General features: G+C 33.7%; 2 protein-coding genes across 2 annotated transcripts; both read right to left on the bottom strand.

Moving 5' to 3' along the window:
• Positions 1-13: 13 nt before the first annotated feature.
• On the bottom strand, positions 14-5530 carry LOC110671359 (tryptophan aminotransferase-related protein 4-like). The gene is made up of 5 exons (XM_058138268.1): positions 5071-5530; positions 1416-1710; positions 964-1256; positions 603-883; positions 14-493 (listed from the first exon to the last, which is right to left on the bottom strand). Exons 1-5 carry the CDS (start codon positions 5382-5384, stop codon positions 282-284), a joined length of 1395 nt encoding a protein of 464 aa, XP_057994251.1. The 5' UTR covers positions 5385-5530; the 3' UTR covers positions 14-281.
• A 1141-nt stretch (positions 5531-6671) lies between these two features.
• Positions 6672-12586, bottom strand: LOC110671356 (WD repeat-containing protein PCN). Its single transcript, XM_021833792.2, has 11 exons — positions 12184-12586; positions 11956-12099; positions 11288-11594; positions 11137-11200; positions 10841-10954; positions 10570-10732; positions 10199-10349; positions 9439-10034; positions 8459-8640; positions 7465-7725; positions 6672-7274 (listed from the first exon to the last, which is right to left on the bottom strand). The coding sequence occupies exons 1-11, from the start codon at positions 12346-12348 to the stop codon at positions 6965-6967; spliced, it is 2457 nt and encodes an 818-aa protein (XP_021689484.2). The 5' UTR covers positions 12349-12586; the 3' UTR covers positions 6672-6964.
• Between the last annotated feature and the right edge of the window lie 11015 nt (positions 12587-23601).

The raw sequence follows: 23601 nt of genomic DNA, 5'->3' as shown, positions 1-23601 counted from the left end.
AATGATCACGGGATAAATGCAATGCAGCTCAATAGATACATATCTTTTTAAAATACAGGTATATCACAAGAGATGACCCCTTCAAGTGACACAGATAGACAAGAGAAACAGGTCAATAGAGATGACCTCTTCGAGTGATACAGATACACAAGGGAAAGAGGTCGATAGACATGACCCCTTAAAGAAATATAAAAATAGAGCATCAGGTCAACGGACATGACCTCTGCAAGTGACATACATAGTGAAACAGACAGGACCTATGAATATATACATCACATTCTTCAAATACTTTCTGAACCTTCTTCCTCGGAGACTAACTGGTTTAGCTTGTGAAGCAATAAATCAAAATCATCTTGGCTTCTGATCAGGCTGAGGCGCACATAGCGATCTCCAGCAAAGAACCGGTGACCTTTCCGACTTGTGATATTGCCTGCTTGAAAAACTTCATAACAGTCTTTATCTTCTTCTTTTTCACAATTCACCCATGCATAAGCTGCAATGAATTCATTGCAGTTACAGTATTGCAGCAAATTTCTTGAAATTATGCTTAATATGTATATATAAACTAGAGCCTGCATATTCATAAGTGTTTGCTATCTTACCTGGTGAAGCTTCCCTGACTTTCTTGAAAAATATGCAGTACTGGGGTGCTATTTTCTGAAGAGAGAAACGCTTTGACATTGAAATTATCTTATTCAATCTTTCCCAAAGTTTCCTCATTGTTTGGTGTCCAAATTCAAACAGATCCTTTCCTCCTCCTTGAAGGACTACTTTCAGGAGCTTAAGAGCTCTTAATTGACTCTCCCGAGAAACCCCGATGGTATTTAATTCAGAATACCTTTCCATGCTTTCATAGGTTGCTTTATCCTTCAACACTGCCCACCTGTACGAGGCAAGGGAAAAACTGATAGGATTGTACAGACTTCAGTGCATAAGAGGCTTAACAGTTCAATTTGTATTTACCCAAATCTAGAGCCAGCATGACCAGTGAGCTTGGAAAGTGTAAATATCATCACATCTTCATCTGCTGGAGCTGGAATTGCTGTGAAATGAGGCCAATAATAGGCACGATCATAAATTGCTTTCACATTTTGGCCCTGGAGAACTGCCTTATTCAGCTGGCCATCAGGGTTGTTTGGAGAAGTTACAAACTCAATCATATCTGTACCAGCCTCTGAATAGTTTTTCCACAAGGATGTATCCCCTTGAAACCTGAAATCCACCGACCGGAAAAAATCTGTCTGTTCTTCATAAACCTGTAAAGATTTTAACATCAAACGTCAGTATTCTCTTCTTATGAACGCTTCAAGCAATAAACAGAAGCCGAGTGCAGATTGCAGAACCTGCAAGAATATAATGTGAGACGACAATGTCTACAATGGAAATTCAAGAAATGAATAAGTAGGACTACCAACCGGGTAAAAGGGGATTGAAGCTACAACTCTGGCAGGGGATGAGGCATTATCAGAGGATAAAGCGTGAACTGCAGCATTGAGGAGTTGGGTTGAACCAGCACCAAAAGTAATATATTTTTCTTGTGTTACTGCGTTGCCTACCATATCATGAAGCTTGCGAATGTGCCTCTGGAGCTCTTTCGAGGTAGTGGATTGATCACCGTAATAGTAGCTCATCCGATGCCATCCTGCTACCACAATTGCACTGCTGGCTGCATGCTGCACCCAGAAGGGCTCCAAGAATAATGGATCCCCACTGCAACATTTGATCAACTATGATGAGGAACATAACAATGAAGAGATCTATGTTTCAATACCTTCACATACCAATTTCCGAATTGGTATGAATCTTATGACTACAAGAAAATGGTCTATTCCGATACCTTTTTTACAACGCTAATTGAAAACTCAAATTGAAAGCGTTAGCAGTATCACTTAATTAGAAGTAATAATTAACTGGGGCAAACAAAAATTAACAAAGCTTATTAAAATGCTTTAGCATTTGGCAATACAATATCATATTAAATATGTAAATTTTTGGATATTTTAATTAATAAAAAATTATTATTTTAAGTGAAGCATAGTTATGTATCTTTACCATTAGTGATGTTTTTTCTTCACTAGATGCTTCAGTTGTTAGTACCTTGGTATTTCTATACCTTTTAATGCAATGAAAAAAATATAGGCAAAAAATATTTACCAATTGTTGGTAAACTCAAATTTCATACGCTTTTCATTGCATTAATAATATTGTACTGTTAATGCTTTAATTTGGTTGCAAATTTCTATTCCTACCACTTATTATTAGTGTTGCGTATGTTCATTTCCCAGTGCTTAATTTGCATTGGGAACAAATTTATCCACACAATGCAACTTTTTATGTTGTCAATTTGGAGGCAACGAAAAGTAGAGGTGAGCATATTTCGGTCTGAATTGAAAAATCGAACCGAACCGAAATTACTAATATATATATATATATATATATATATATATATATAAAGGAAACCATGAGATTTTTGAGTTTTGATTTCTAAGTTTTTTTTTTATGCTTTTGTTATTGAGATTTAATGTTAAAAATATGAAATCTTACAAAATTCGATTTGATCGGTTCAAAACTAAACCGAACTAATATTTATCAGTTTGATTCGATTTGGTTGTCTCTTAGTGATCAGTTTAGTTCGGTTTCAAAATTCTTAATTTTCAATTTTTGATTTCATCGGTTCGATTTGAAACTGAACTGAACGTTTGCACACTCCTAACAAAAGCATGCCTACTTAATAGTAACGCTTTTCTTTGTGTGGATAAGGTCTTTTCCGATACTCCTTTGCTTGTTAAATATCAAAAAGAGTATTGATATAGACCAACTTTATTATAGTGTGAAGAGAGTTTTGCTGTGTTCACTTTATAATTTTCTTCAATTTTCATTTCTTCTATTTGTTTTCTTATCAATATCAATAGACAATAGGAGCACAATTACAATAGAATCTCAAAGCAGTTAGAATTTATCTAATAGATAGAAATCTCTTCAAATAATTATTTGGACTAACTATAGTGAAATCTAGAAGAAAAGTTTTTTCTTTTATTTATTAAAAAGTAGTGCTCCAACTTGAGGATGTTTAATCTAGAAGCTTTTAGGATCATGTGCCACCACTTCTATTAAAAACAATTTTTGATAGTAGAAATGCAATTTATTTCATTTGAGGCATTGCAGAGTTTCAAACTTTACATGCTATGAATGGGTATAAGGACTTTGCAATTTGACACATCTTTTAGAACCATGCATAATCTCCAATTTGAGGCTAATAGCAATTGACAACTTCTTAGCTAGTCACCCTACTCAGCCTGCGAATTTGAGTATGTTTACTCTGGACATCTTAGGATAAGGTGCCACCATTTCTACTAAAGGCAAGGCACACCCTATTTCCTTTAAGATATTGCAGAGCCTCGCATCTTAGGTGCTAAAAGCAAGCATAAGGGCTTTGCAATGCTCTTTTTTGACACATTGTTTGTTAGTCCTTAGAATACCAAGTCCATACATGGTATTGGAGTTAAAGTTGATTATTGGCCCCTTATTTGACCAATAATATGTATGAGGCTTGACCTTTTTTTAAAATATCTACATAATATTCATTAACTTAAAAAAGTTATATGATAGAGTATTGAGAATAGTCCTTTACTAGGTGCTAGGGAGAAAAAAAGTTCATCTCAAATATATAAATGTTATTAGGGACATGCATGAAGAGGGTAGTAACGAATATGAAAACAATGGGAGAGATACAAATGAGTTCCCTGTAACAGTGGTTTATATCAAAAATCTACTTTGAGTTCTTACTTGCTTACCTTGATTATGAATATGAGTTAATCAATCATATTCAAAATAATGTCCTCTAAATTATTTGCGGATGATACTATCTTAGTGGATAAAATTAGTGAATGCATTATCTAAAAGTTGGAGCTACATTTTAAAGTAATAGTTTTAGGCTAAGTAGAAGTACGATAGAATATATACATTGTGAGTTTAGGTTTCTTACAAGGAACAGAGTTGATGTTCAATTGGATAGAGTTTCAATGCCAAAATACAACTAATTCAAGTATTTAGATTCTATCATCTAGAAGAATGGATTAATAGATAAGCATTTAACTCATAGAATCAAAGCAGGATGGATGAAATGAAAGAGTCCAACGAGTATGCTATGCAACAGTAGGATTTCTAACAAAGTGAAAGATATGTTCTACATAATTATGATTGGACTAAATATATTGTATGAGAGTGAATATTGGGCATCTAAAATATAACATACTCATAAGATGAATGCAAATATTAAGATGGATATTTGGTAATATAATAATGAATAATGCTTGGAGTTAACACATTCACCAGAGATTGCATCTAGCACACATTGAGAATAAAATGAGTGCTTTAATTAAGATAGTTTGGTCATATCTAACATAGAATGTCTCAGTGTCAACGTGTGATAAGTTAGTAATGTAATGAGTAATAAGAGAAAGGAAAAATAGTATTAAAATATTTAATATTTTTTAACTATTAATGTGAAGTTTATTTTAAACATAGCTCAGTTGTGAAAAATAATTCAAAAACATAATTGCTAATTAATAGTTTTTTTTTCTATACTTAATTACAAGTGGTGTTTTACAATTTTATAAAACATAAAAGCTTTTTGAATAATTTCATTATAGATATAGTTATGAGACTGATCATGACGCACCGTATTCCGATCCTCCATCCTCTTCCAAAGAGACCATCTTTTGATTGGAAAGAAAAAGAATATTACAATTATGAAGTTCCAAAATATTATAGTCAACCCAAAGGCTAGTGGCTAATACCATTTGATTACACCTTCCACACAATCCCTTAATATCTCCTCTAATCATCAGGTTTTGTGGGACCAAAGTTTGCCAATTTTATAATCCAAGTACGTGAAATTTAAGGAATTTTTTTGTAATATTTATATATTACCCTGCGATCTTAATGTTCTTTTTCTTTTGCATCCTTAAATTCCCTCTTTTCTCCCAAAACAACCCTTATTCCTACTCACAAACATGAACCAAAAACTTTTGATCTGTGTCTGTGTGAGTGAGAGAGAAAGAGAAGTACCCATCAGCATTCACGGTACAAGCAGAGAAGAACTGGGAGCAGTCAAGACCTCCATAGCAACTGTTACACTCACAGATTGGTTGTTGTTTGTCATCAAGAATAAGGCCATCCAAGAAGGCTCTGCCATGGCCAGAGCAAGAGATGGCTGCCACAGCCTCAGCTTCTGTTGCGGCTTTCCTGGTCCAGTTACTCACAGCAGGATCCCACCCAGCACCCAAGTACCATTTGTATATCAAAAATAGATTAAGAACTATGGAGGACGCTAAGCATAACACATGGCGGTGGATTTTTCTTGAGTTTTCTATTTTACTCATATTTTACTTCTTTTTTTTTTTTTAATTTTCTTGTTTTGGATTGGAGGGGAGGGCTCATCTGTACTCGTTGAAGAGGAAGAGAAAGAAAAGCTGGGAATATTATGTTTTTGATGATTCCATTTTGGATTTTTATAATTGAAGATTCCGATTGTTATCTTTTTTTATATGATTGTGAATCACTTATATATTTTTATTTTTTATATTTATCATAATTACTATGATATTAATTTTTGAAGTGAGTGTTCGATTTTCGTTTAAATGCACATAATAACAAAAACGACAGAAAACTAAATGCTGCTTGCTGCTGCCTCCTTCATCAGTCAGTCATGTCATTACACTCGTGACTCATCCACCAATGGCCAGTGGGAGAGACCAATTCTATTTATTGGGAAACAAATAGTAGGCCAACAGAGAGTAGGAGATGATCATATGAATGACACATGCATTGATCACCAATTGTCAACCGAGATAAAACTCCCACGAACAATTGTCAATTCCTATCCTAATAGGCAGCTGTGTCTAATATACATGTTTGAATGGGTTTATTCTCTTTATCAGCATCTTACTTTACTCAACTTTTTGAGCTGTGTCACGTTTTTTGGGCCCTATGGAATTGCAGAAATATTCTGGTCTATGGCAGTCAAATCAGATATTGAACACTTGCGCTATTCAACAACAGGCCGAGTTGCTGCGATTTCCAGTTGAATCAACTGAATTTTGGGTCAAAGGCAACTGGGGCTGTGCAGATTTCTTGCCTTCTTTTAAACCCGGAAAGCATGGCAGACCCAAAATCCCATCCAATTTTGATTGTTACCAATCAGATTGATGCCCCTAAACCCAGTTGGCGTTAGAGTTTTGTTTTTTTCCATTTTTTTTTCTTCTTAAGAAAAATGCATAAAACAAAACCCTACCGCCAATTGGAATGAGTTTAGAATCTGATTCATTCAACACATCAAAAGCACTTTCTTCATCAATATCTGAAGTTCATTATGGTCATGCATCTTCCTCTTCCAATGAAAAAAATTGCATAGTTCCAAAAACTAACCTTTCGGTAAAGCCACAGCTGCAGGCCAAGCATTCTCTCTTTCGAATAACCACTTGGAAACAAAAGAATATTCACATTGAGAATACCTGCAAATTTAAAACATTGACCAACCAACCACTCATGTAGTTCTGACAGACATTAGACAACATTTCATTTCAGGAAAAGATCTTCAGCAGTGTTGCCTCCATAGACTTTCTATAAATATTGTGATAACAAATAAAATTAAATGGTGGAAAAAAAACTGATAGAAGAACAAAGATTTTACTGCTTGACTAAATTTATGCACTTACAGATCAAACACATGAAGATGAAAATGGTTAAAAGAAAAATATGGTAAAAGACGAAAACGCTACTTTAACAGGTCACAAATTATTTTAGGAATACAATTGACAACATGCCTTGGATCCCCTCACCCCCAAAATTCCCCCAATCACATCCAGTATGGAAAAACTTTAATATAATATCAAAATTTTGGGATCAATTGCCACTTCTGCATTCTCCCATCTGAGGCTGTAAACTACCTTCCACATAGCAGTTATGTCCCATATATATGTCTGTGTACAGGAGGGGCATCGAAAGTTTTAACCACATCCATCCATGGTTTGTCTATGATCACAATAGAATTTTCAGAAAGGTTTCCAATAAACAAAACAGGATCTCTGAAAGCAAGAAATTCAAAATTTTTTTGATGTTTAGCCTCTGTTTGATACTCTTTCAACCTACGTTTCAATCTCCCATTAATAAGAGCATTTTGTAACTTCTTCAACGGAGAATGCTGATTGTTTACCAATTTATTGTCCTCCTCTCGATCCACTGGAATCCCAAAGTTAATCAAGCACATTGCCCTACGCCATAAGCAAAATCTCCGCTTTAGATTTATCATTTAAAATTTTAAATAGATAGTGTAGAGCAGTTGAAATGGATAATGATACTTAGATAAATTTCTTGTTGTCTACTTTGACCATAGATGAAACTAACATAACTAGACAATTGCTATGTAAAGACATTAGCAACCAAATACGAAGTGAGCAGCACCTGGCACTATAAATGATGACAGAAGGTGGACTTGATAAAGGTAAGAATGAAAGCCCTATAACCTCCCCAGGAAATTCTTGGTATCTCTTGGGCAGAACAAATGTATGCCGCATGGACCATTCTCCCAATTGTTTTGCCTCCACATCAAATGCATAAACCTGGTTTGAAGAGGTGGTGATTACAAGCACATTGTTATTTTGAGGAGGAAAACCGCCGGCTGTAACAGAGGCACCATCCAATCTTGACATAAACCAATGTTGCCTGTTCCACAATATAAATATTACTAATCATATCCAAGAAAATCAACAGAAAGGCAATGCAAAAAGCATAGCATTCACAAGACATTTACAAACTGTAACCCATTTGGGAGATTCAGTCGTGCTTCTGATTTTTATAATTCTCAAATTCTTCCTACAGATTCTATTTCCAGTCATGGATGCAATACAAAGCAAGTCTTAACTTTGGTTTTGGAATTTTATTTTCGGGTTTTTATTGGTTCATTTGGCAATTCATAGGACAACTTTGTTCTTATCAAATAGAACTTAATCTTGACATTTGCTCAGCTTGTTTCCCAGGGTGGTTGTTTTCCATCTTGTATTGACTACATGGACTAAGAATGATCATGGGCAAAGGGGTTACCTTGAACACACACACACACACACACACACACACACACACACACGTGCGCACGCGCCCGCGCCCGCGCCCGCTCACACGCACACCCCCACCCCCACCACACGCGCACACACACACCCCCCAAGCACACACGCACACACACACACACCCACCCACCCACACGCACACACAACACAACACGCGCACACACACGCACACGCGCAAGCACGCACAATCGCAAGCACGCACGCACGCGCACACACAAAGTTTGATGTTTGAGAATAAAAAGTATGCTTCCACACGCACGCCCACGCGCGCACGCACACACACACACACACACAAAGTTTGATGTTTGAGAATAAAAAGTATGCTTCCATACCTTTGTGTCTCCAGATTAAATATATATACATCTCCAAAGCAATTGACAGCAGCTAACCACTGCCCATCACCACTGGTGAACAATTTAGTTATAGGAGGCTCAGTGGGTGGTAATTCCTCATCACATTCTTCACGCTGAGGGGTGAAGGTATGCATTAGTTCTGAGCTGCCCACATCCACAACCTGTAGCAATTATTGTAAATAAGAATGAATATATTTCAAATTAAACCTATTTGTGAATAGCTAGAATATATATTCAAATTAAGCCTATTTGTGAATAGCTAGAATCCTTATTATGCCTTTAACCTTACTTTTACTTCCACAATTAGGAATTAGGGCTTAAAATTTTTGTAAAGAGAAATGCATAACCTCCATATTTTCAGAAAATAGTAATCAGCTTCATAACCTAAAAGTATCTAATTTATTCGAAAAATAATGATAAACATCATAGCCAATAAAAATGATACATAAAACCTATCCTGAGAGTGTGTGTGTTTTTAAGAGGAGGAGAAGGAGGGAAAGAAGGGAAGAAGAGGAGAGGAGAGAAGGGGGGGGGGGGTGTGTGGGGATTGTTGTGGTGGTGGTTGGCTTTACTGTCAAGTCAACATAACCCAAATAAGACAATTTACTAGTACGAAGTCGTGGATATTTGGCAGCCACCACACTGAACCCCAAATATTACTGAACACTCAAGCAACCTTCATGCACCCAAAGAACTTTTAACTTGGCAGACTCTAGTGAAATCTCAAAAGAGTGCATTCAGCCAGTAGAACTCTCAAACTCAATTACACCAATTCTTTGATGCAATAAATAGAGGATACCAACACATAGCCAAGAAGATAAAAACATCTGAACATTAGTTTCTTTACTCGTCTCAAGTGCATAAGCCTAATTAAAATTATGAAACTAGTCAAACATACAAGAAAACAAAATAAACAATTATTAAAGATCTAAGCCAAAAGAACAGGGAAAAAATCTTACATATATTCTTCTATCATGCCCCGCTATCATCAACCTTGAAGAATCAGAACTAAATACCATGGAATGCGCATATGGTAATTTCTGAGGAAGTTGCTTTTTGTTAACAGTCCATGCAGTTTTGCCACTATGTTTCTTCAATTCAAAAAGATTGGGTTTAACATGGTCTGAATATGCAAACAGTGTTCCCGTATTAGAAATGCTGCTGCATATGATCTTCCGAGATGCTTTAGTTTTAATTCGAGCTAGCAAATCTGTATCTGCATGACCTCTAGAAGGGCCAGGACCACTATCTGGCATGAATCCACTTTTCACACGAACACAGAGAATATCTAGCCAATAAGATCCTTGAACTAGAAGCAAAGAATTCCGGTTGAATACAGTATTAAGAACTAACTGAATAGGCACTCTCTGTGGTGCAGGGCAGATATCATGTGGAGAGAACTTAGTGAATTCCTTGGCAGAATAGGCAAAGAGCTTCGTGTCATCACCAGCAGAGATAAGCATGGGAACTCCCAGATGGGCCCACTTACGATAACTAAAATCAACAGGCCTCTTTCTACTACGAATTCTTTTTACCTTTTCATCAGGCAATGGATCTGCTAATTTATACACACAATTTAGTTAACTGAGAAACATGGAGATGTAAAGTCAATGAAAACAAAAGGTGTGCATCTGTGAAATGCTTGACGTATGTACTCGCTTATGAGCCAAGACAAGTAATATGAAAACTAAAAGATATAGAACTAAATCGTGTACTTACCTTCCCGACTTATTGGTACTGCCACTGTCAGTGCCCTAACATCATGAGTGTGAGCTCTTACATAACCCACATATACCCATTTCTTCATCACTTTAGCAGACACATCTTCACTAGATCCAACCATCTCACTAGAAAGCTTAAAAAGAATAACCTACAAAAAAAAGCAATTCAACTTTAGCAGGACGCATAACTCTATTCCCAACTAAAATGAAAATGCAAGGCATAGAATGCTAGAATATGAATTTGTGTAAGACAACGTCCATTCAACCTAACATAAAAATTAAATTCATTATTTGCATTACTTAAATCAACAGTGCCATAGGAAGAAAATCCTAAGAAGTTTCTAATCCAAATAAAACAAAAAGCTGTACCTGACCATCAGATCCAGCTGAGAACACCCTATTATGACTAGGTGCAGCTGCCAGAGCATTCACATCACCCTTGTGAGAAGAATGTGCCTGCAACAGTGTCCCATGCTGAGAGTCCCAAAACTGCACACTACCAGTACTGTCTGCACTAACAAGCGTCCCACATCTGAAATTGACAATGAGTGATCATCAGCAATGCCAGAAAAACTATATCAATGACTTGAATATCAACATACCAATCCACCTAAAACATATAGAATGCTTCCGTTTCTACCTCAGGGCAAGTAAATACCATACACAAAGTTCAGGTCCGCTACCCAAACCACCAAGCCCAACTGTAATCCTGTATATCTCATGACCCACTTTAGCATCCCAGCACCTTATAAATCTGCAAGAAGGCTGACATCATTAGATAGTATACACCTCAAAAAAATAATAATAAGGAAGAAGAAGCTGCTCTAGACTGCAAAATGCAAATATCACAAGTTTCAGCTAGTCTGGTGAAACTATTAAATAACAGAATGCATCTGAAAGCACAAAAAAAACACAGTCAGCCTCAGTGAAACTCACCCATCACTACTCCCTGAATACATCTTACTTGCATCAGAACTCCACGTCACACTTAAAACTCGCCCTGCAAACAATTATACAAGTAAAAAGCTATTCATAAAGGAAGAAGAAATGATGCAAAAGAGCAGTCAGTAAGGTGAAGAAATCTCACCACTGACCCTTGGCAACGTTTTGTTATATATTAACTCATTTGAGTCGGGAATAGTGTATATCCGCACGCAGCCATCATCACAAGCAATCGCTATACGTGGATTCTCAACAACAGATTGCTCATGAAGTTCATCCGAGTCTGAATCATCTTCACTTTCACTGGATTGACAATCATCAATGTTATTCTGTTTATCATTTAAATATCCATTTCCAAGGTTCTTGGAATCAAGATCTTTTTCAATTGGCGGATTACTAGAAGGCTCCACTGCCATCTGCCAAATTGAGACTGCAATCGACTCTAGGACAGTCTGCAAGCATACAAATAAATATAAGTTCTTCAATGGGTGATTTGAATTATCAAAAATATCTAATTTGATTTCATTAAATGGGCTTCCAAATAGCATGAACATTGCTCTTCCAAGATATCTTTCACCTTGTGAAGTATAACCCAATAGAATGGACACCTATATAATTACCGCATGGACATATACTAAACAACCTTAGTTTCCAATTTGCCAACCATGGATATATTAATAAAATCCATCTTTCTTACTAATGCAGCCTAGACTTTATCTAAAATTGAGGAGAAAAGAAAAGGATAAAACACAAAAGGCTACTTAATGGAAAGCTATTAAATGCAAAGAAATAATGAAAGCAGCTAAACTTTACCTTCTGCTTCAAATGAAAAAGATCCCACTCTGAAACTGAACCGTCAATACTTGATGAGAACAACCTGCCACATGGCATTCCTTTTGAGCCAACTCGACACCAAACCAGTGATGAAACTCTCGAATTACTGTCTCCTTGTATAGTCTATAAACAAAAACAACCAAAACACCAACTAATTAATTAAACACTACTAATGCATACATTTAGATAAAATATAGCGCTAAGTACCAGCTGACAGTGCCAACCAACGGAGCCAGGAGACACAAGCCAAATCTCGAGTGAGCCATCCTCACGGGCGGCAGCGACCTGGGAGTCGTCAGCGCTAGTGGCTAGAGCTACAACAGGGGATGGCTTCCACTCGATTGAGCTGTTTCTGTAAACAGCTTCGAGCATTTCGGTTGGATAAAACAACAAATACTATAACAAAGTTCCCCTTTTATCCACCTATGGTTGATTGAAGGTCCGGACTAAGACGAAACCCTCTGATCGGACGGAGGAAAGCAAGAGAGAAGAGTTTGGAAGCGCCGCAAGTGGTTGGCACAGACGTAGCCACAGAGGAGAAGAGAGGGAAAGAGAGGGCATCAGAGGAGAAGCGTGTGGTATTAGGTTTCTGAGGGTTTAAGCGCGGCGATTGATTGCTGTAGGAGTGCATATGTGAACCGAAAGGGATGTTGGACCGGTTCAGAGTTTGAGTTAGACCGGGTTCTGCGAGCGGTCTGGTCAAGGCATGAAACGGCAACGCTTTTGTGCTTTCTTAAGTTCATTGGACTGAGGAGAAGGAATCATGGTCAGTAGTAGCGTTCTAACGCGTCTTTCCAAGTCCAAGCGGCGATTATAGCTGTCGTTTTGAATCTACTGCTCATGGGGTTATGGTCAGCACTTATTTTCTATTTATTTTCCTTTTTTTTATTTACTTAAGGAGGTTAACCAAATCAAATTTATTTTTAATTTAATTTTAATTCTTTATTAAACTTTATCCCTATACAGTTGAATCAAAATCGATATGAAAAATTTATTTATATAAACGTTGTATGTAATTTTTTAAATATATTTTTATATATAATTAATAAATAAATTTATATTATATATAAATGTTATATATATAAGAAGGAAAGAATATTAATTTTATTAAAAATATTCTTATTTTTTAAATTAATGATAATTATATTTTTATTATTTAAATTAATTTTAATAATTTCAAAATTTTAAAATTTTTAATTTTAAAGTCCATATAATTGAAAATTCTTAGAACATTTCCAACTTGATTATAAATGACCTCCAAATCAATAGTGCAAACTCTAAACTCTATATAAGCAATATAATATATAGATATATGGATATTTAAATAATTTTTAATATATGAATAAAATTTACAAATAAAATTTAGAATTCCACACAGATTTAAAATAAGATATAAATTTTGTTTTTTAATTTAACAATTAAAAATGATATGCAATTATTTCTTTTATTAATTAATTAATTAATTAATATTTTTATAAAAAAAAATAAATTTATAAAAATATATATTTATTGCAGTCAAATGTTTCTATCATCATTTATATATTTATGTGCACTAACTTTTGCGCATCAAATGATTTATTATTCAGAATAATTTTTATTCATATAAATAAATAAATTCTAATGACATTCAAAATTCATTTTTTTATGAGAATTTTTTTGTTAATGACTATATTTAAAATTTTTAATTCATACAATAAAAAATTTTATATGAGTATAAAAAGTTGATTTTAATCGATTTAAAACTTTATAGTTTTAGATTGAGAATTTTATTAAAATTAAAATTATTTTTTTTGGCCTGTGGTTAATATGTATTCCTCAATAAATATTTATTTAGTCATGTAATTGGTCAAATCATTTAAAATTTATATGATTTATATTTTAAATATATAATTCATATTTAAATTTTATAAACAATTTATTTAAAAAAAATTATTAAAATATTAAGAAAGCATATTATTTACAATGAAATTTTTAATAATATGTTACTGAAAGATAGTTAAAAAATTTTAATTTATACTATTAATATTAATTAATATTTACAAAGTAATAAATATCAATTCACAAATTCTCCTTCCCATATAAAATAGGATTAACTTAAAGGAGTTTGATGAAATATTAAGTTGATTTAAGCCATGTATTTAGTTAAAAATGAGCATTTTTTATTCAAATCAAATAACTTGGACTTTATTTACGGAATATAAGTTTTACCAACACTTTAGTATATACATCCAATCAATTTATAGATATCACGTTATATAAAATTATGATGGTTCTATCTAAAATCATGATGGGTTTTATCTAAAATAATAGTTTATTAAATTTTTATTAATTGGGTGTACATACATTTATGTGCATACAAGAATTTTCTTTATTTACCTTTTAAAGTAATTTTAAATAATTTATTAATATATTATTGATAAATCGATAACATAAATATACTTTATATTGTGAAATTGATGAATTATTAATATAACATCAGTGTAATTAATTGCAAAGATTTTAGGAATTATTATTGATTTAAGATTTCTTATAACAATATATATCCTTAAGGCTAAACAATTAAAAAAACTAAACCTATAAGTTTTTCCAATTTAATTAAACCTTTATTTTTATCAATTTAGTAGTAAAAATTTTACATTAATTTTAATTTTAGCAATTAACTTAATTAGATGATTTAATTGATAAAAATAATTCATATATTTGTCTACATTATTAATATTAGTTAGTTATTTAATTTTTTTTTATCATTTTAATAATTATTCTCAAATAAATAAAATAAAAATATTGTCTTACTAAATCAATTACTTATAATTTTAGAAGTTAATTAGAATTAAAAGTATAATTGAGAAAAAGGCAGAGGGAGAGAGAGAATTAAAAATTAATATAATAATATTATATATATTACTCAATTTTTTTATTTTTTATCAATAAGAAATTTGTTAAAATTAATGAAAATATTAGAATTGTTGAACAAATTAATAAAATTGAATAGATTAGCTAAAATTTATAATGAATGAAAATATTTGAATTATTTGTATTGATGAGTTTAAATGTTTTTAATTAAATTTATTGTTAAAATTGAAAACAATATGAAAATTTTGTAATTAAGTTAATAAAATTAAAAAGATTTGGCTAAAATTATAATTGATATAAAGAGTTTTATTTTTTTATTTAAGAGCAATAAAAAAAAAGTAAAATTTTAAAGCAGGAGAATCAATCTTAACATGATATAATTCTATCATGATATATTCTTAATTATAAGTATATTAATATATTATATAATATATTTGATTTTTAATTTTTAATACTTTACATTTAAAGACCATATAAGTAAAAAATAGATAAAAGTTATATTATAATTTGTATTGTATATAAGAGCATATTTATCTTTATTGAGTGGGGTCAACTGACCCACTCAATTTTAAAAAATAAAAATTTCTATATATATATAATTAAATTACTCATATAAAATTTAAAAAATTATTTAATAAATTTAGATTTATTGAAAACTTTGTTCTAGACATCTATTATTTAAATATTTTAAAATAAATAATAAAACATAACAAAATAAAAATTTATCTACTAAAACTCTAACACAACAAACTTTTTTTTTTTTAACTCTTTCATTATAATTTCATCCATTCTGCTTCTCATATTCACATAAGTAAACTTTCTCATTTTTATTTATTTATTTTTTCTATACTAACTAACTTTGTATTTTTTTTTTAACAAAATCAAGTGCACAAACTTAATTTCATAACATAAATTCTATTTTTTATTTTATTATTTATATTCTATTATTCTATTAAAAAATAAGAATCAAGTATTCTTGTATATTTTAATTATAGATAAACTTTATTTATTTAATTTTACAATCAATTGGCGAATGGGCATTTGTTAATTTTTATACTAAAAAGAAGATCAACAAATAATCAAAATAATTTAATTTAATCTTATATTGTTTAAGTTTGTTATTTTATATTTAATAGATTAATAATTATTCTACTCAATTGTTTAGTATTGAAAATTTATATGCATTATTATATTGCTCTCTCAAAATAGATAATTCATTATAGTATGTAATATTTTTTTCTCTATATTTAGCAAAATAATATTTTTTTTCTCTAAATTTAGCTCCACCCCTAATTGTGCAGGTAAATTAAAATTTACTACCTGAAATTTGATAGAATTAATAACTTAGTCCCTACATTTTTAAAACCAAGCAATTTTGTTATTGAAATTTGAGAAAACCTACAATTTAATCTCTATCATTAAAATTTTAGTTAAGTTACTAATAATTTTTTTAAGAATGACCAAAATACTCTTAACTCTATTTTTAATCTGAAATTAATCCCTGAGATTTTATTTTATTAATAATTTAGTTTATGAGATTTTGTTAAACTTACAAATTAGTCCCAACAGTTTTAAAACTAAGCAATTTAATCATTGACCATTTAATAAACCTATAAGTTAGTTTACAACATTAGAATTATGGTTAATTTTCTATTAAATTTAATAAAAATACCAAAATGTTTTTAACTCTCTTTTCAACATAAAAATAATTTAGTCCTTTAAGTTTTATTTTAATAACAATTTACGTTCATATTCATATTTTTTTTTCTTTTTTATATATAACAATATATATATTAATTATTTATATATTGTTAAAATAATAATGACATAAACAAAATTTTAGAAAATTATAAGGGTTTATTTATAAATGGTTATTATAACAACCCAAATTTCCTAATAAATATATTTTTATAAATTTTCTTTTATTGAGCTAATAATTTATTGATATTTTACTCATAAATTTAAATTAATATTTTTACAATGGTAATTTGCGTTAAATGGGTATTATTATTATTATTATTATTATTATTATTATTATTATGACTAGTTTTAAACATCCATATTAAATGTTTAATAAAATATTATTTTATATTATTAACAATTGATTTAGTGGTCATTAATTTAATTATTATTATCATTATTATTAACATTGTTATTATTATCAATTTAAATGTATTAAAGAGAGATTATGGACCTATGTGAACAAACAAGAAAAGTTTAGAGATTTCAATAAAATTAAAAGTAAAAAAAAAAACTTAAAAACGTAGCAGCAGCCCCCCCCCCCCCCTTCTCTCTCCTCTCCCGCGTCACCCCATCCCCCTCACCTTTTCCCTCTTATTTTCCGGCTAGTCGGCCAACACCAACACCAGCAAGGCACTGGCGGGACTTCCCCACCTCAGGACGACGTCAGATAGCGGCAGCCACTACAGCAGGCGACAGGGAGGAAGAGAGAGAGAGAAGAAAGGAAAGGAAAAGAAGAGAGAGAGAGAGAGAGAGAGAGAGAGAGAGAGAGATCTAGACCATTTTCGGACGGGCTACAGCTATGGGGAGGGTGGCGCTCGACTCCTGGGACCACGGGCTTCCCATCTCGACCAGCGCTGCTCCTTTCCATAGAGGTTTTCGACGAGTTTTGAAGAGAGAGAAAGAGAAGAGAGAAAATTAGGCAGTGGGCTTTCCGATAAGTTTTCGGTCGATCCGACCGTCAGATCGAAAATCCGAGACCACCGATGGACTCAGAACGGCAAAATCTTCAAGATACGACCAGTTTCGCTCTGATCAGATGCCGTTTGAAAAATGCGATAATTGGATGGTCCAGATCGCTTGGTAAGATTTTTAAACTTTTTCAATTTTCAAAATTTAAAAATAATTTTATGATAATTATTAACAAAATTTGGACTTAATTTAGGTACAATTGGATCGAGGATAGGTCATCGGCGCCGGAACTGCATTTTTAGCCAGATCCTGTCACAACCCAACCTATGGGCCGGACCGGCACTAGTACCTGGGCCAGCCTAAAGTCCTCGAGGCCCGTAGGAAGCCTAACTATTCCTTAACCCAACTCTAAGGCCCATTTGGGCCCAATTTTAAGAATTCAACCGGACAGAGTCCGGCCATAAAATGGACCATTTAACGGGGAGTTTTTGACTTGCCCGACTTGTAAACACAATATATAATAAATTGGGGAGCTCAGCTCACCCTCCTCATAATCAAATTATCATAATTCAAATGGGAGCTCAGCTCCCTCATCCAATCCCATCATGCATGCAAATAATAAATTTTTACAGGTCCAACATAACTTTTATAATACAGGCCCATAATAAAATAAGTGATTCTAACACATGCGGAGTCTGAGAATTTAACTCAATAGTACAAAATACATTAAATAGTTTTAATAGACCTGCGAAGAAGAAGAGCAGGTTAGGCACAATAAAAATCCTCCTGTAGCTTGGAAAAAATAGATGAACAGGAGTGAGCGTTCAACTCAGAGAGTAAAATATCAATTTTAACTATAATCTCTATAGCTATCTAAAGCTAATGCACCCTGTGGAGTGAAATGCAACATCATCATAAATTTCATACAATTCACATCAAAAATGCAATTTGGAGCACTCACACCCAACACTGTCAAACAATACATATATGAGAGCTGATTCCCTATACAATCCTCTTAATCCAACCTCTGCCAACGAGTGTCTCTCAAGTCGGACTTTCGCTTAATAAACTAAATATGGGGTCCCAGCGAGTGTCTCTCAAGCCGTGTCTACCCCGCAGGATCGAGTACCAGTGAGTGTCTCTCAAGCCATGTCTACCTGTCATGCCCATATCCAATACCATACCACACGCACGCCACGCACACACACTGCTCTAAATTATCACAAACAACATCTATGGCACTTCAACAATTATGAATGCAATATAAAATGTGATGCATGTGTTTAACTACATAGATATATATTTATAAGTGATGCATGGACATACTTGAATATATAATAATATCGAAATTATAATTAAAATTAATATTTTACTCACAAGCTCAATCGAAGTCACTGTGGCGGCTGGGTGGAGGAGTAAGGCTGTCCCAGCTCACTTGATAATTTTATTACAATTACTTAATACATTTGACTCAATACAAACTAAAAAAAGGCCAAAGATGTCCTAAGTCGTGCCGAAAATCTGGCAGAGTCTCCCCTAAACCTAGGACCTACCCAACCTGTAAAAGGGCTTAAAATGCACTTCTATATCCACAAACCACACACTTACAACTCAATCACATCACATAGCCCCTCCTGGGCCCGTCCAAACAGTCAACAATCATAATATAGAAAATTACATTTTAGTCCTTATAATTAACCCTTTTACAAAAACTACCCAAATGAGCTCTAAAAATTATAAAACTTTGTCCTGCGGTCCTTAGTATTATTACTAAGCTAATGCAAAAGGAATTATAATTTTCTAAACTACCACGAATATTTTATGGATTTTTAATCCCATTCAAGCACTAGATAATTAAGAAAAAGTAAGGTTCGGGTTTACCTATGCCGATTTCGACCTTGGGAACGCGCTCGGGACGTCTGACAATGGTGGGGTAGCCAAAATCTCAACCAGTTCCAAGACTTTTTTGGTAGCCTGTTTATCCGGCCCGAAATTTGCAGACCTGGGCAACCGTTGAATTTTCACGACTTGAAGGTACTTACACGAAGCCCACAACACGGGGGTTAGTATATAATTTTTATGAAATTTTCTAAACTTATTTAGTACTCGGAAAAACACTACGAAGTTTTATGAGACCAACAGAAAAACGGTGTCGAAAATTTTTGAAATTTATATTGCTGCGAAGCTCTCGATGAGTGGAGAGCTCTAGTACTCTCGGTTTTCTTGTGAGATTCACGGTTTATGAGAAATCTAGGCTAAAAATCGAAATGGGCTAAAACTTCCCGGACAAAAATTGGGCAAACCGCTCGATGGATTTTGGTGTTATTGGTGTTTATGGAAAGCTCTCGAGGTGTAGAAGTGTTTGACACAAGATCCGGTCCAATCGGTGGCCAGAACAACCAAATTTTGGCTAGGAAGGCAAAACGACTCGCGAGCGCATGGGAAACTTCGCGCGATGTTTCCGGTTTTCTGGAGCATCGGCCGGCGGCAGGGAGGGGCTGGGGGGTGCGCCTGCGAGTGGGGAGGGCTGGGGTGGCTGCGGCGCAGCGAGAGGAGGAGAGAGGAGAGAGGAGAGAGAAAACGAGAGAGGAGGAAAAGGTGCCGGGCGCGCGTGAGGAAGGAAGAAAAAGAAATGTCGGTCCGATTCGGTCAGGTTTGATTCTGCTGGTCTGATTCAGGATATAAAATTTTAAATTTTTACTCTGCCTTGGGACCGAAAATGAGGCCCAAAAATTCTAAAAAACTAAAAAAAATTCGTAAAGTCCAAATATATTTTTAGTTTTGTCACTTGGTCTTTAAATTAATTTTTAAAAATCATCAAAGTTTTATATTTTCGGAAAATCGAACCCAATTTCTAAAATCTGAAAAATTTCAAATAATTTTCTAAAATTTAAATAAAATAAAATGTTAATATTTACCCACAAAATAATAAATTTAAAAATTAGGGGTGTTATAGACTCAGCTGCTTGGCGGCCCATCTCAGAACGTGGTCTATATTATAGTCAATCCTAGCATTTTCAGACGTTCTGGACGCGTTCCAGGTATCAGATTTGGCATAGGTAAATCCAAACTCTACATTGCTCAATTTTTTTATTGTGTACTGGACTAGAATAAAATTCATAAAATATTCTTAGATGATCAGAAAATTACGATTCCTTTTGCAATAGCCTTATAATATTGTTAAAGACTGCAGGACAAAATTTTAGAATTGTTAGAGCTCGTTTGAGTAGTTTGTGCAAAAAGGTTAATTTCAAGGATTAAAATGTAAATTTTGATTTTGTGAATTTTTGCTTGGATTGGAGGGCCCAGGAGGGGCCATCTGTTGTTAATGAGATGTGGATTGAGATATGTGATTTTAGAAGTGTGATTTGAACCACTTTGCAGGTTGGGTAGGTCCTAGGTATAGGGAAAAACTCTGCCGGATTTCCGGCATAAATTAGGTTATCTGTTGTTTCTTTAGAGTTTTATTTTAATTTAATACTAATAAATTTATAATATAATTATTTAAGTGATCGAGGTTAGTTAGTTTCTTCAATCCAGCAACCACAATAGTCCTTAGTGTACTGTGAGTAAAATATTAATTTTAATTATAATTTCAATATTATTATATGTTCAAACATGCCCATACATCACTTATAAATATGTATCTATGCAGTTAAACAGTAGGCACGTTTTATATTGCATTCATAATTGATGAAGTGCCATGGATGTTGTTTGTGGTAATTTGGAGCAGTGTGCGTGCATTGGCGTGCGTGTGGTATGATATTGGATATGGACAGGACGGGTAGACACAGCTTGAGAGATACTCGCTGGGACCCGATCCTTTATGGATAAGTCAGGGTAGACACGGCTTGAGAGACACTCACTGGGACCCTGCATTTGGTTTATTAAGCGAAAATCCAGCTTGAGAGACACTCGCTGGCAGAGGTTGGATTAAGAGAGCTATATAGGGGATCAGCTCCCATATATGTATTATTTGAACAATGTTGGGTGGGTGAGTGCTCCAAATTGCCTTTTTATTGTTATGATGTGATTTGTATGAAAATTTTGATGATCTTGCATTCCACTCCTTAGGATGCATTAGCTTTAGATAGCTATAGAAATTATAATTAAAATTGGTATTTTACTCTCTGAGTGGAATGCTCACTCCTGTTCACCCTATTTTTTCAGGCTACAAGAGGAGACCTTTTTCAGAATAACCTGCTTCTTTTCTCGTAGGTTAACAATAATTACTTAATTTTATTATTATTCTCTATATTTGTAATTTAGAACTCCGCATGTTTTAGCAGTAGTATAAACCCTGTTAGGAATTGTGTTAATTTAAATTCTTGAGGTTAATAAATAAAGAATATATGATACTTAAACAATTTGTAAATGATGTAACTGGGTTGAGCTGGACTCCCCTAATTTGAATTTCTGATAATTATTGGGTTAAGTTAGCCAGAAATAAAATTATAATATTTTAATTTAAATTATTTTTATATGCATATTGGGACTAAATCATGGGTTTGGGAATAATAAGGCTTACTACGAGCCTTGGGAGCTTTATACCAGTCCAGGTCCTAGTGCCGGTCCGGCTTATAGGTTGGGTCGTGACAAGAGTTGGTATTAGAGCTTAGGCTCCAGATTCATGGGAAGTACATGTCTAAAGCTTTAAGAAGAGTCCAATTAGGAGTTCACATGTGGAGTATAGGATTTTATTTTTGTTTTCTTCTGTAAATCCTTGTTTCTAGGTTCTGCGTTATTCCTAGGTTAGTATAAGAGTGCTTTAGTTTAGCACCTCGATTTTGTGAAGTACATGGTGACGTGGAATATATTTAGCTGACGTATTGAGGTCTACCATGGAAACATGTACTCCAAGAAATGCTATGTTTCTGTCAGTATGGGTTTAAGTATCGTGCCTATGTGGTGCAAGGCATAAGGACATAAAGGTGATTTTTAGCAATATAGTTGCTTTGGATGGGAGCGAGGGTACCACTACTAGTAGTCATCAGTGGATACCCCATCAAAGTAAATGTATAGTATTAGTGAACTCAAGAGAGATAAGAGATTCAGAAAATCTAATGTGTGGGACGTATCGTAGTAACTATGTAATGTTCTCGATATTTTGTGCTGTAATCTGTAGATTATAATATCGATTTGAGATTATTGTGTAGAGCTGCGTGCATCCCCATGGTGCTTCATAATGAGGGTGTTTGCGGATGGCCTCTGTTTTGGTACAGTTATGCCAAAACAGAGTTCTATATCTACAGAGGAGTTGGGAACTCCTAGTTAGGGGTCTAGAGTTAGAATATTGAAAGGTCACAGTTGGGTGATAACTAGAGTCAGTGACTCGGTTACCCTAGCATGATCTAGAGTTACATCAAGAGTTGCCATCAGACCAGAGGTTGCGGATTAGTTGCAAAGTAAAGGTGACATTTATAAAGTGAGACCATCTGGTCTTTGGTATGGAATTTTGGATGGTTTTTGCAGTATAACAGACATTTTGCTTAGAACTTAGAGAGAATAGTATACCTTGTGTATATCAGCAAGGTGTAAAGTACAACCCTACTACCTAGAGAAGGTCGAAACTATGAATTGATGATTTATAGAGCTATGATATGATAAGAGAGTCATTAATTTGACATGGTTTTGGCCAAGTGGTAAATGTTGTACCTTTGTTGCAGTAAGTTAGGGTACAGTTCTATCTTTTCAGAAGGGATCAAAGGTTATTACTGATAATAATAACTTAAGGAATAGTGTCCTAGATGGAGCTGTTGCGTGAGATAGAGAGTTGTTAGCTCAGGTGTTCTGGAGAGGGTACAATTTCCATGTAGGAATCATAAGATGTAAGATCAAGATGTATGTAGGCCTTTAAATTGAATAACGGGTTTGGATACCTAGTATTTTAAGTTTCAGCTAATTAAATGGATATGAGAAATTAGAGTTGCTACAGATCCCCTCCCTAAGGTAGTAAGGGATAGTGTGTAGTCCAAAAAGGGTAAGAATAGAGATCACACAGGAGAAGTATGACTGCTATTCCCTAAGTTCATCCTTAGCTCCTTAATGCTTAAGACAAAAGTATACTCCAAATAAAGTAAAAGAAAAAGGACAAAAGTTAGCATCGATAAATCATAGAAT

This window comes from Hevea brasiliensis, chromosome 16, assembly GCF_030052815.1.
Source record: "Hevea brasiliensis isolate MT/VB/25A 57/8 chromosome 16, ASM3005281v1, whole genome shotgun sequence".
NCBI lineage: Eukaryota > Viridiplantae > Streptophyta > Magnoliopsida > Malpighiales > Euphorbiaceae > Hevea > Hevea brasiliensis.
The sequence above is the reverse complement of the archived record's forward strand: the minus strand, read 5'-3'. Positions and strand labels throughout refer to the sequence as shown.